The sequence below is a fragment of the Otolemur garnettii genome, unplaced genomic scaffold, assembly GCF_000181295.1.
Source record: "Otolemur garnettii isolate 467f Iridium unplaced genomic scaffold, OtoGar3 scaffold00162, whole genome shotgun sequence".
Lineage (NCBI taxonomy): Eukaryota > Metazoa > Chordata > Mammalia > Primates > Galagidae > Otolemur > Otolemur garnettii.
Genome location: NW_003852557.1, coordinates 3,952,459 through 3,964,534, shown reverse-complemented (window position 1 = coordinate 3,964,534; position 12,076 = coordinate 3,952,459). Strand labels below are relative to the sequence as shown.

The 12,076-nt window shown below is 41.5% G+C and overlaps 1 protein-coding gene across 3 annotated transcripts in view; it reads left to right on the top strand.

Moving 5' to 3' along the window:
• Positions 1 to 12,076, top strand: part of MMD (monocyte to macrophage differentiation associated) — a 29,148-nt gene that overhangs the window by 13,597 nt on the left and 3,475 nt on the right. Inside the window, exons 4-7 of one of the 3 annotated variants that reach the window (XR_002775766.1) lie at positions 892 to 966; positions 3,289 to 3,390; positions 5,507 to 5,576; positions 10,773 to 10,956. Coding sequence is in view for 2 of the 3 variants with exons in the window: in XM_012811542.2 (XP_012666996.1) it covers positions 892 to 966; positions 3,289 to 3,390; positions 5,507 to 5,576; positions 10,773 to 10,790 (265 nt within the window). In the remaining variant the exon portion in view is untranslated. Of the gene's footprint in view, positions 1 to 891; positions 967 to 3,288; positions 3,391 to 5,506; positions 5,577 to 10,772; positions 11,462 to 12,076 lie in introns of those variants that run through there. The other 2 variants (XM_012811542.2, XM_003800027.1) reach the window with 2 other exon arrangements.

Below are 12,076 nucleotides of genomic sequence, written 5' to 3'. Positions count from 1 at the left end.
CCCTGGGTAGAGTGCCATGGCATCACAGCTCACAGTAGCCTCAGGCTCCTGGGCTCAAGTGGTTCTTTTGCCTCAGCCACCTGAGGAGCTGGGATTACAGGCCCCCAGCATGACATCCAGCTAGTTTTTCTATTTTTAGTAGAGATGGGGTCTCAGTCTAGCTCAGGCTGGTCTTGAACTCCTGAGCTCAAGTAATCCACCCACCTTCCAGAGTGCTGGGATTACAGACGTGAGCCACCACCCCCTGCCTGAACTTCTTAGTTTTAGAAGAAGGAACTTAGAAATCCAGATCTCTTACAGCAAATATGCCTTTACTTTGTTTTTGTTATAGCTGTTCCTATATTGGTTTCTGGATTTCCTTTATTACAATGTTTTGTCTGCCCTAGGATATTTGATATAAAAACTTCTTTAAAAACATTCTAAAAAGACATAGTGCAATTTCAGCTCAGACATTGGTCACTGAGCAGTGAGACTTCATGTCTTACATTACGATAGGAGCCAGGGGTGGCTAAGTTCATAGTATGCCATCAATTGCTGTAGTCATTAGCCCTCCAGAAATGTTTTCTGCTCACCAGGATCTAAAAGAAATCATAAAGGAGAGATTTCATTTGTTTTAACCACTGGAGACTTCCTAACTGTCACTGGGGCTCTGTCCCTGTGTCTCACGCGTGGCGGCGGTATCTGTTGTTTTTACAACCTAAAGAAGGAGGTAAAGCTTTTACTTGGGCTTCCTATTAAGAACAACAACAAAAAGCTGTGTGACTTTGAAGGCTAAGGCATCATGAGAAACCAAACTAGAACACAAATTACAACGTAACAGAATGATAACCCATAGTGTCATTCTGAAGGTTTTCTGAAAACTTTGTCTAACCTGTTTTTTCCCCCCACTAGGACAGTGGAGCACTGTTTTCACATGTGTGATAGAATGGTTATCTATTTCTTCATTGCTGCTTCTTACGCTCCATGGTAAGATTTCTATCTCTGAAAGTGGTGTTTTTATGATGACAGTTCCTCACACCCCCTCCCCCTTCCTCTCTTCCTCTTGTTCCCACCCTCAGCCCTCAGGCATATATCCTATCCTGCCCCCCGCCAACACCGTACATGCATGCATTTGTTTCCAACTTGGTTTATTTGAGTCAGATTGCTGCTATTTAGACTGCTGTTTAGAGCAGTGGTTCTCAGCCAGTGGGTTGAGACCCACAGGAACTGTATTAAAGGGCTGTGGCATTAGGAAGGTGGAGAACCACTGGTTTAGAGTATCTAGGCATTGTTAGACTGTTCAGGAGGAACTGCTGCTATGGCTCCATGCCCGTAGCTCAGTGGTGAGGGTGCCGGCCACATACGCCGGGGCTGGTGGGCTCAAACCCAGCCTGGGCCTGCCAAACAACAATGACAACTACAACCAAAAAATAGCCAGGCGGTGTGGTGGGCAACGGTAGTCCCAGCTACTTGGGAGCCTGAGGCAAGAGAATCACTTGAGCCCAGGAATTGGAGGTTGCTGTGAGCTGTGATGCCAGCACACTCTACCGAGGGGACATAGTGAGACTTTGTCTCAAAAAAAAAAAAAAAAAAAAAAAGAGGAAGTGCTATGGACTTGGCTGTAGGTAGCCGGCTCACTTTTGAAATCAGTAACCTTTACCCTCTGTATTCTTTCCATGTACTTCTACAGCTGTTCAGACTACTTGGAAATTGAATTGTTCTAAGTGGAAATGCTGTAAATACAGATGAGGAAAGCAGTCTTACTTTTGAAATTTATGCCATGCGTCTTCAGTTCACATCACAGTAGCTCCTCTATGCTGGGTGTATTTCTCATTTCTTTTGCCATCCGAGTCGGAGAACTAGCCCCATTAGTTAACTGTTTAAGATACCTAGTCTTCTGTTGTTTTCGTGATCTTACTGCCTTTTTACTACAGACCAAATAGAATCTTTTGTTCCTCTGAAATTCTTCATTGAAGAGACCTCAGCTTTCCTCTGTCAAAGGACGGAAGGCAAGGTCCAGTTTTAAACACTCAGAAGTTCACATTATGCCGTCAACTGCTATAGTCAGTAGAAACCGTATGCCTGTAGATCCAGGCTAATGCAGCATCAGTCATTCAAAATAAACCTATTACTGGATGGAGTGAGAAGTAAGTGCTGTCTCTCCCCAACACTTCTTGCTAAATTATAGTTCTTGTAGCAAAAACAGTGAAATGGTCTTTTGAATAAATATTAAGCACCCAGACAACACTTTCCAAAGTAGGAACCTGAAGGGTGTTCCAAATAGGATTCCTTACTCTACTTATTCTAATTAAAGAATTTACAATTAAATGAAATTCCTTACTTTGAGATAGGTAAATCAATTTAAAAAAAACATTAAATGTGACCTGAGGAATCGGATATCAACGTAGGCAATTTGTTCACATGTAGTTTTAGATACATAGATGGTACTTTTTTCATTTAGAAATAGGTTTTTGTAGTGACGGGCAAAAACATTTTTCCCCATATTTACTCTTAACAGGATGTTAGTACAAATGAATCTGTAGTATTTTGAAATTCAGACCTCACAACAGTTCACAGTTAAATTCGGACAGAATATCTTCTGTAACATATGGGGGGAATAGTTCTCGTGTTCTCTCTTGGCGGAGAGATTGATCCTGGAGACACTTGGTTTGTGGATTAGGTATCTGCTATGGGGATGTGATCCCAGTTCAGGATTCTGTTTCCGTATCTCATTAGGCTTTGTAAGCAATCTGCTCCCGAGTACGTGGTCAGAAATGAAAGGGCAAGCAGCCTTCACCTCAGTGCACCTAACAGGGAAAGTCAGGCCTCACAGGTGTCCTGGGACTCACTTCTTTCTGTGTGTAGCCGAATCTATTTTTAAATCATGTTGAAACTAATTTTAAGTCTTAAAGGTCAGCTGACAGCTTTATCCTCCAGTCATTTAATTTTACCTTAATTGCCCAAATGTTTCCTTGGTGTATTGAGTGCCTCTTCTTCCTGCTTTTACTTTTGTACTTTCTCTGAGTTTTTCGTGACTAGCAGGGGTGTCTAACCTTTTGGCTTCTCTGGGCCACATTAGAAGAAGAATTGTCTTGGGCCACACGGTAAATACACAAACACTAACAAAAGCTGATGAGCAAAAGTAAAGTTGTGTGCTTAATTTTCGTGATAATCTGACACCACAGGTAAGCAAAACAGCCCTCAAATAATCTGCATGTGGCCCGTGGGCAACAGGTTGGACACCCCTGGCACAGGTTTATGATGACCCTTCATTTTTCACTTCTGTGCTTCTCCTCTTTACACTTTTAGGTTAAATCTCCGTGAACTTGGACCCCTGGCATCTCATATGCGTTGGTTTATCTGGCTCATGGCAGCTGGAGGAACCATTTATGTATTTCTCTACCATGAAAAGTAAGAAAAAAAAAATTTATGTTTGATAGTTTTAAATTTAACTGCTGAAATTTTACCTACATTGTAATACAATTTATATCAGTCTGTTAATGGCTCGGCACCTGTGGCTCAAGCGACTAAGGCGCCGGCCACATACACCTGAGCTGGTGGGTTCGAATCCAGCCTGGGCCTGCCAAACAACAATGATGGCTGCAACCAAAAAAAAAAAATAGCCAGGCCTTGTGGCGGGCACCTATAGTCCTAGCTACTTGGAAGGCAGAGGCAGGAGACTCACTTGAGCCCAGGAGTTGTAGGTTGCTGTGAGCTGTGATGCCATGGCACTCCATCCAGGGCGACAGCTTGAGGCTCTGTCTCCAAAAAAAAAAAATCAGTCCATCAAAATAGTAGAAATACATAAGTAGAGTAGGTATTATTTGTTAAGAAATCTTCAAAACCATTTGGTATTCTTGTTGGTGGACAGATTGCTGTAGAAAGACAGGAATGGCCCATCTGTGTTATGATGTAGTTGAGGGACCGTGTGGCCAGTCATTTCGCGGACCTTATTCTGAGGCACACTGGCATTATCCTCTGAGATTCACAGTTGTCACATGAGAAAAATGGCCACTTTTCAAAGTTCCTATGAAATACAGATCGAAAATAATGGGTACTAAGTGCCCAACACATTACTTAACCTAAACAGGAACCTAGTGGAGATTGCAAATTGGATTCCTTAAGAAAAGGGATATTGGGAAGGATATCTAAACTCTTAATATTCTAGCCCTGAGGCAGTTTTTTTAGCCCATTATTCATAGTTCATAGTCTTGGGGAGAAGTCTTTTATAATTTGGTACCTTTGTTTGAGAGGAGATCTTTAATGTCATCTATTCTGGCTTCATGATTAACATGTGGGAACACGTAGGACGGGCACCCAATTAGTGACTCATCTAGGGGCTGGGACCAAGTGTCCCAGTTCCTACCCCATTGCTCTTTTCATTACCCCACATGCCCCCTTTGAGAATCACACCATGAAATCACTGTCATTAGATTTATTAATTTACAATTCATTAGCTTCATCATCTATTGTGGTTAGCAGAATGGCTCTCAGAACGGAACACAATTTGTTTATCAGAAAGTATTAAGTTGTTTTCCCCTTTCAGAAGAAAATGGTAGTTTTTACTAACTCCTCTCTGACTTTGAATTCCACTTTGACATTCACCTTTGTGACCGTAATTCGTGATGCTGAGTGGTGTTATGTGGTATACATAAATCCAAGGGAACAGTTTGCTTCTTGGGCTCATCCCCTAATTTATATCATTGGATAAAATAGGAAGTAAAGTAAGGCAGGTATCTTTTCTCCTATAGTAGGCCTTCTGGTGTACACCAAACCCATAAACCCATTCTTCCCCCTGTGATCATTTTGCAGGAGGCTTTGAATATAAAACACGAAGAATGAAGTGTGAGGCCCTCTTGGCCATTAAGTTTGGCAGACATTAGAGAGTCCCCCCCAGTCATGTCAGGTACTGTTCTAGGCCCTGCAGTTCCAAACGTACATAAAACTTGGTCCCTGCCTTTGAGAAGCTTATAATCTGAGTGGGCAGAAATAAAAATAAAGTTGAATTTCAATACCGTGTGTTGCTTAGGGGCTTAGATGTTCTGTAGCTTGATGTGATGAGCCTTAGAAATTACAGTTTATGCAGATGCAAAATAAAGAAACAAAGGCATGCCCTTTCCTTTGGGCTGCCCCTTCTCTGTCACTGATGAACTAGGCCCCAAGCTGTATCCCCAGTGCATCTTCAGAATTTTATTTATAGCTCTGGATTGGAATGGTAATAAGGATTGGAAGGGGAAAATGCCAGGTGAATTGGATTTGATAATAACCATGAATACCTTTGGCAGGAAACATTTTCTAGATCGCATATGGGATCTGATACCTTTTCAACTCTGAAATAAATGCTAGGTCATTGTTACTCAGCTATTGTGTTTTAGTTAAAGGCCTAGTGGTCTCCTACTGGGAAATGCATTTTATTTGAATAGTTAGGAGTTTATATTTCTTTTTCAAAAGCAAAAGAAAAGCTGGTATGTAAATGGTGTTCAGTGTTGTGGAGCTGTTTAACTTAACTTCATTTCCGTTCCTGTAGGTATAAAGTGGTTGAACTCTTTTTCTATCTCACAATGGGATTTTCTCCAGCCTTGGTGGTAACATCGATGGTAAGATGTAGCTTCATAATTTGAGCTGTTTTCTTTTAAATGATTGGGACTGTGAGCCGTGGTATGTGGCTCTTCTTTCTAAAGTTATGGCACGTACATTAACTAGAGACTTAAAAGAAAAATAAAACATGTAAATAATGAAGTGTGCAGGCATCTCGTTCGAGGTGCTTGGTAGAGTCTGGAAAGCCATATGTGTTTCTCTCTTTACAAAGCTCTTGTATTCGTTCGTGTCTCTTGGATGACTTTTTTAAATTATTTTTATTTTTATTTTATTTATTTTTTTTTTAGAGATAGAGTCTCACTTGATTGCCCTTGGTAGAGTACAGTGGCATCACAGCTCACAGCAACCTCCAACTCCTAGGCTTAGGTGATTCTCTTGCCTCAGCCTCCAAGTAGCTGGGACTATAGGCGCCCGCTGCAGTGCCCGGCTATTTTTTTGTTGTAGTTTGGCCAGGGCTGGGTTTGAACCCACCACCCTCGGTATACGGGGCTGGTGCCCTACTCACTGAGCCACAGGCACTGCCCTCTTAGATGACTTTTCTGCTTTTCATACCTACCCTTTCTCCCAGGTAGGTATGTGATTTTACGACAATAGGAATTTATGATTGAATTACCTAGTTTTTTAACCCTGAATCCATGGAGGAGGGTACATTTTGAGGTTTCTTATAATGAAGAAAATATAAATTGCCACCTTCTTAAACTCAACAATTAGAAAGACCTTAAAAGGTGATTTGCTTCATTCTGTTGGATATTTTTCACACCCCTTCTCCCTTTTCCTTTCACTTGCTTTTAAGTCATATTATTTCTCTTTCTAGGGAAAGTACTTTTTTTTAACTTTGCTTGAAAATATCAATTGAGGTTAAAGGTGTAGCATTTATGGTAAGCAACGGCATGTATATATTTTGAATTCCTTTTCAAATTTAATTACTGTTGAGAGATCCATGAGTATCAGTCACTTTGAAACAAAAACATGTTACAACCTCCTAGTCCCATCTCCTTGGTGAACTGCCTTTAGTTTATATAGTCAAGTGTCTCCTGCTCCACATATTTTGAACCTAGCCGCTGTATTCATTAAAGAGGCCTCAGTGTGTTTAGTTTGAATTCTTAGCCTGCAGTGATCAGAAGAAATGTATCTATGATTTTCTTCCTTAGCTGATAGGTACGTTATAAAAACATAATTCTATGATAACGTAGCTTTTTCCCTGGTCATAAGAACACCTATAAAAGGTATAGGAGTTACAAAGCTGGTTCTGTTTTTCATGGACTATGCCTTATGAGAATGTGGGGTTCATGATGTCTTTAATAATAATCTAGCATCAAAAATACATAAAGTCTACTTGGTAAAGGCAACAGGGAATGGTGAGAAGAAGGTGGCAAATGACCGAAGTGGGAAAACCAGCTTTGAAGGTCATGTGGTTGAGGGCATTTCAGGACATCCAAAGCCAGATAAGCAGGGTCTCTATAGATAGGTTACTAATTATTAGAGCAGCATTTCAAGTCAATTTCCTCTGGGTATCCTAAGAGCAGGTTTATCCAGTATTTTACTAGCCTAAATCTTTAATTGGCTTTTCCATAAGTGGTATAATAGCAGGAGCCTAATGTTTATGACAACAAAGCAGGGCAGTCCCTACACTGCCCTCACGGAACTCAGCATCGAGCAGGCCAGTACAACTCACATTAAACAAGAGGCAGAATGAAACGTTATAATGCCTTGGAGTGGGGACGTTCCGGCTGCCATGGGGCCGTGACCGAGTGCCAGAGGAAGTGATGTTTAAGTGATTCAGAAAGACAGGGAGGAGCCGGGAGCCAGTAGGGCTGAGGCACGTGTTGCACGTAGAGAACACAGCGTGAAGGAAGCCAGAGAGTGGGGAAGCACGAGCTTCTTCGGAGCATTGAAGAGTCCACGGTTTGGAACATGGAGTGCGTGCACCTGCTTAGAAGGCGCGTATGCGTGATGGGGGCGAGATAAAGCTGGACAGCTAGACAGAGCCGAGGTCAGAAAGGACCTCACAAGCCACCTGAACAAACAAGCGATGATGCGAATGCAGACACAAAGCTTTGCTCCTGGCCAGAATCAGGGCATCAGACTTACTTTTCTGCCACAAAGAACTGGAAAACTGGAAACAAAATAAAAGCAACTGATTTGGGCACAGAACCCAGACAGCAGAGAAGTGATCCTTGAGGGAGGAGAAACCAAAAAACAAGCTTTGACTTCATCCCAGTTGTTTCCCTGGAGACACTTTCCAAACAGCAGCAGAAGGAAGTGGAGCCCAGAGGGCAGCAGTCTAGATGGAGGAAACAGAACTGGCATCTCAGGCCACTCAGACAGCTGCAGTTTGCGGGGCAGGTCGCTGGAGAGAAGAGCTGCTCAGAGAAGAGGCTTCAGAAGTCTACAAAGGCCTTTCCTTTAGCGATTGCCCAAATATGAAGCTGAATTGGTACAGGGCAGAACTGTGCAAGCCCTGGCCAAGTGTAACTATTCAAAGGTTGGGAGATCAGTGGAGATTCCAGACAGTGCCAAGGTTGGGAAACGGAGTTCCAACCAGCCAGAGTGGAGGGACAGGGCTGGACATCCCAGGCATTCGGTTGACCCTGCCCAGGCCACACCTTAGGAGTAGAGATACTCTTAGCAGGAGAGTGAGGGCTGTGCTAGAACTGCTGTAACAAATCCAAAAACAAACCTGGGTAGGCAAGATTGACCCTCCAGTAGATAAACTGGCCACCAGAACAAAACTCGGGAGTCTTTAAAGAAAGACAGCAAAACCCTGTGCTCTAACAACTTGCCATCCACCATCTAGGTAGATATTACCAAATAGGCAAGAAGCAAGAGAATGGCACACACTAAAGAAAAACAGGCCATGGAAGCAGGTCAAAGATGAGAGAGGTTTTGAAATTTGCATAAAAATATAATAATAAACAGATAAGAAATGTCATCTTTGTAGTCCCTGTAAATGAAGTCTATATAAAAAAATCCAAATGGAAATTCTAGATGAAAACTGTGATGTCTTTTTCTGGCAATTCTACATGAAAACTGATGTCTTTTTTTTCCAGTTATGATGGGTACACGTGTAGGTTACGTGTGCTGTTTTGAAACAGGCGTACGGTGTGACTTAATCAAACCAGGTGATTGGGATATGTGTCAACCTCAGGCGTGGGTCTTTTTTTGTGTCGGGAACATTCTAGTTTCACTCTTTTAGTTATTTTAAAGGATACCCTAACTTGTTGTTGATTATAGTCACTTCATCTTACTATCAAATGTTGTTCATTGTAGCTGACTCCATTTTTGCACCCATTAACCACCCCCACTTTGTCCTGCCTCTCCCTGCTACCCATCTCAGCCTCTGATAACTATCATTCTACTCTCCATCTCCGTGAGATCAGTGGTTTTAATATTTAGCTCCCACATGTGAGTGAAGACACGCAAAGTTTGTCTTTCTGCTTGTGGCTTATTTCATGTAATGTTCTTCAGTTCTATCCGTGTTGTTGCAAGTGGCAGGATTTCATTCTCTTTTGTGGCTGAATAATACCCTACTGTGTTCATGCACCACAGTTTCTTTGTTCATTCGTCCTAGACACTTAGGTGGGTTCCAAGTCCTGGCTGTGGTGAATAGCGCTGCAGTAAACGTGGGCGTGCAGAGAGCTTTCCCACCAACTGGATTTCCATCCTTTGGATATTTACCCAGCAGTGGGATTGCTGGGTCTTATGGTGGTTCTATTTTTAGATTTTTGAGGAACTTCCATACCGTTCTCCATGGCGGTCACGCTAATTTACATCTCCGCCAACAATGGACAAGGGTTCCGCTTTCTCAGCACCCTCCTGCCAGCCTTCATGACTGCCTTTTTGACAATCCATTTTAACTAAGGTGAGGCATGAGGTGATAGCTCACTGTAGTTTTGATTTGCATTTTCTGATGCCTAATGATATTGAGCATTTTTTTTTAGTATGTTTGTTGGTGATTTATATGTCTTTTGAGAAATGTCTATTCAGAAGAGCCTTCACCCGATTTTTAAATGGATAAATTTTTTCTTTTTTTGCTGGGGCTGGGTTTGAACCCGCCACCTCTGGCATATGGGGCCAGTGCCCTACTCCTTTGAGCCACAGGTGCCGCCCTTAAATGGATAATTTTATTTCTCCCATTGAGTTTTTGGAGCTACTTATGTATCCGGTTACTAATCCCTTGTCAGATGAGTAGTTTGCAAATATTTTCTCTCATTCTGTGGGTAGTCTCTTTACTTTGTTGACGGTTTCCCTCGCTGTTCAGAAGCTTTTTAGCTTCATGTGATCCCACGTATCCAATTTTGCTTTGGTTGCTTGTGCTGTGGGGATATTACTCAAGAAGTCCTTACCCAGACCAGTGTCCTGAAGCATTTTCCTGGTGTTTTCTTTTAGTAGTTTCACAGTTTCAAGTCTCAGACTTAAGTCTTTAATCCATTTTGATTTGATTTTTATAAGACAAAAGATAAGGGTCTGGTTTCATTCTTCTGCATATGGGTATCCAGTTTCCCTGGTGCCACTCATTGAAGAGACTGTCTTTTCCCCACTGTATGTTCTTGGCACCTTTGCTGAAGATAACGTCACAATAGATTTATGGATTTATTCCTGGGTTCCGTATTCTGTTCCATTGGTCTGTGTGTCTGTTTTAATGCCAGTACCATACTATTTTTGTTTTTTCTTTTCTTTTTTTTTTTTACCATACTATTTTTGGCCATAGCTCTGTAGTATGATTTGAAGTCAGGTAGCGAGATTCCTTCAGTTTTATTCTTTTTGCTCAGGATAGTTTAGCTTTTCTGGGTCTTTTTTGGTTCCATACTAATCTTAGGACTATTTTCTCTATTTCTGTGAAGAAATACCTTTGGTATTTTGATGGAGGTTGCACTAAGTTTGTAGATTGTTTTGGATGTATGGATGGTGAAAACTCTGTCTAGAGAAGAGAATTTGTTGGAGGGATTTAATAACAAATTGGATACTGCAGATGAAAAGGTCAGTGAACTTGAGGCCAGGTCAGTAGAAACTACACAAATGGAAGCATAAGGGGAAAAAAGAGTTACTAAAATATGAACAAAGTGAGAGAGAGGTTAGTGCAGTATTTTTTTCCTTCTTTTATTTAATGTTTAGAGTCATGTCAAGGGCAAGGTTTTTTTTTTTTTTAAGAATAGTTATTGTTTCTAAATTTGATCAAAAGTATCAACCCACAGATCCACAAAGCAAAATGAAGGCTGAACAGGGTAAACAAAAAGAAAACTGAAAACCAAAGGTTAAAAAAAAAAAGAAGTCTTAAAATCAGCCAGAGAGAAAAACAGGGGAAAGAATGACCACTGACACCTCGTCAGAGGTGGAAGCAGGAACACAGTGTAAGAGCATCTTTAACCACAATGAAAGGTAAAGACAAGACCTCTCCACTTCCAGCTGAGGCCAGCTCAGCCTAGTAACGCAAATGTCAAAAACAAATGGAGTGCTGGAAATGATGAATTTGTGAATGAACACAACAGACTTTCATGTCTTAATTTCTTCAAAGGCTAGTGTAGGGGTTTATAACACATGGAAATAAAGTATATAGTAACGAAAGATGGGAGTGGAGAAGTGAAGGTATCCTGATGTGAGGGTCTTAACCCTGTGTACACAGATAAGAGAATAAAGATATCCTGTGATAGGATGCCCTTTGTAATCCGTAGAGTAACCACTTGCAACAACAACAAAATAAAAACAAAATCCCAGAGTAAAGGTGATTGCTAAGTAGCCAAGAGAAAAGGTAACATGGAATACCAGAGCTACTCAGTTATAAAAGAAGGCAGGAAAAGAGGAAAAAGGCAACCAAGAGTAATGGCAGGCAGGCATTTTCAGACTGGACTAAAAAAGTTTTCTCATCTATAAAATGGGGATAATAGGACCTAACTTATTTTCGTTGTGAAAGCTAAATGAGGCTCGGTGCCTGTAGCACAGTGGTTAAGGCACCAGCCACATACACCCAGGCTGGCAGGTTTGAACCCAGCCCGGGCCTGCTAAACAACAATGACAACTGCAATGAAAAATAGCTGGGCATTGTGGTGGGCACCTGTAGTCCCAGCTACATGGGAGGCTGAGGCAAGAGATTCTCTTAAACCCAAGAGTTTGACTTTACTGTGAGCTATGACGCCATGGTACTCTACCCAGCGAGACTGTCTCCAAAAAGAAAACTAAATGAGTAAATACAGGGAAGTGTTTCAAACAGCGCCTGGCACACAGGAACAGTAACAATAGTAATTATTAAAAAATGATGTTTATTCATTTGTTTTAGAGTTAAGTATACTGTACTTCTTTGGAAGTTGATAAGGGAAATGTGTCTTGAGGACCTGTCTGTATACAAAATGCATGTCAAAACCAACCATGTATTTAGTTTGGTCTCTTGCTTGTTTTGGCAGAAAGGATAAAAGGATGGGGTCTTTTAAGCAGCTATGTGACTTTGTTAAGGCCACTTGCTCTCTGCCTTAGTCTCCTGCCCTTAAAAATAAGGAGATAGAGG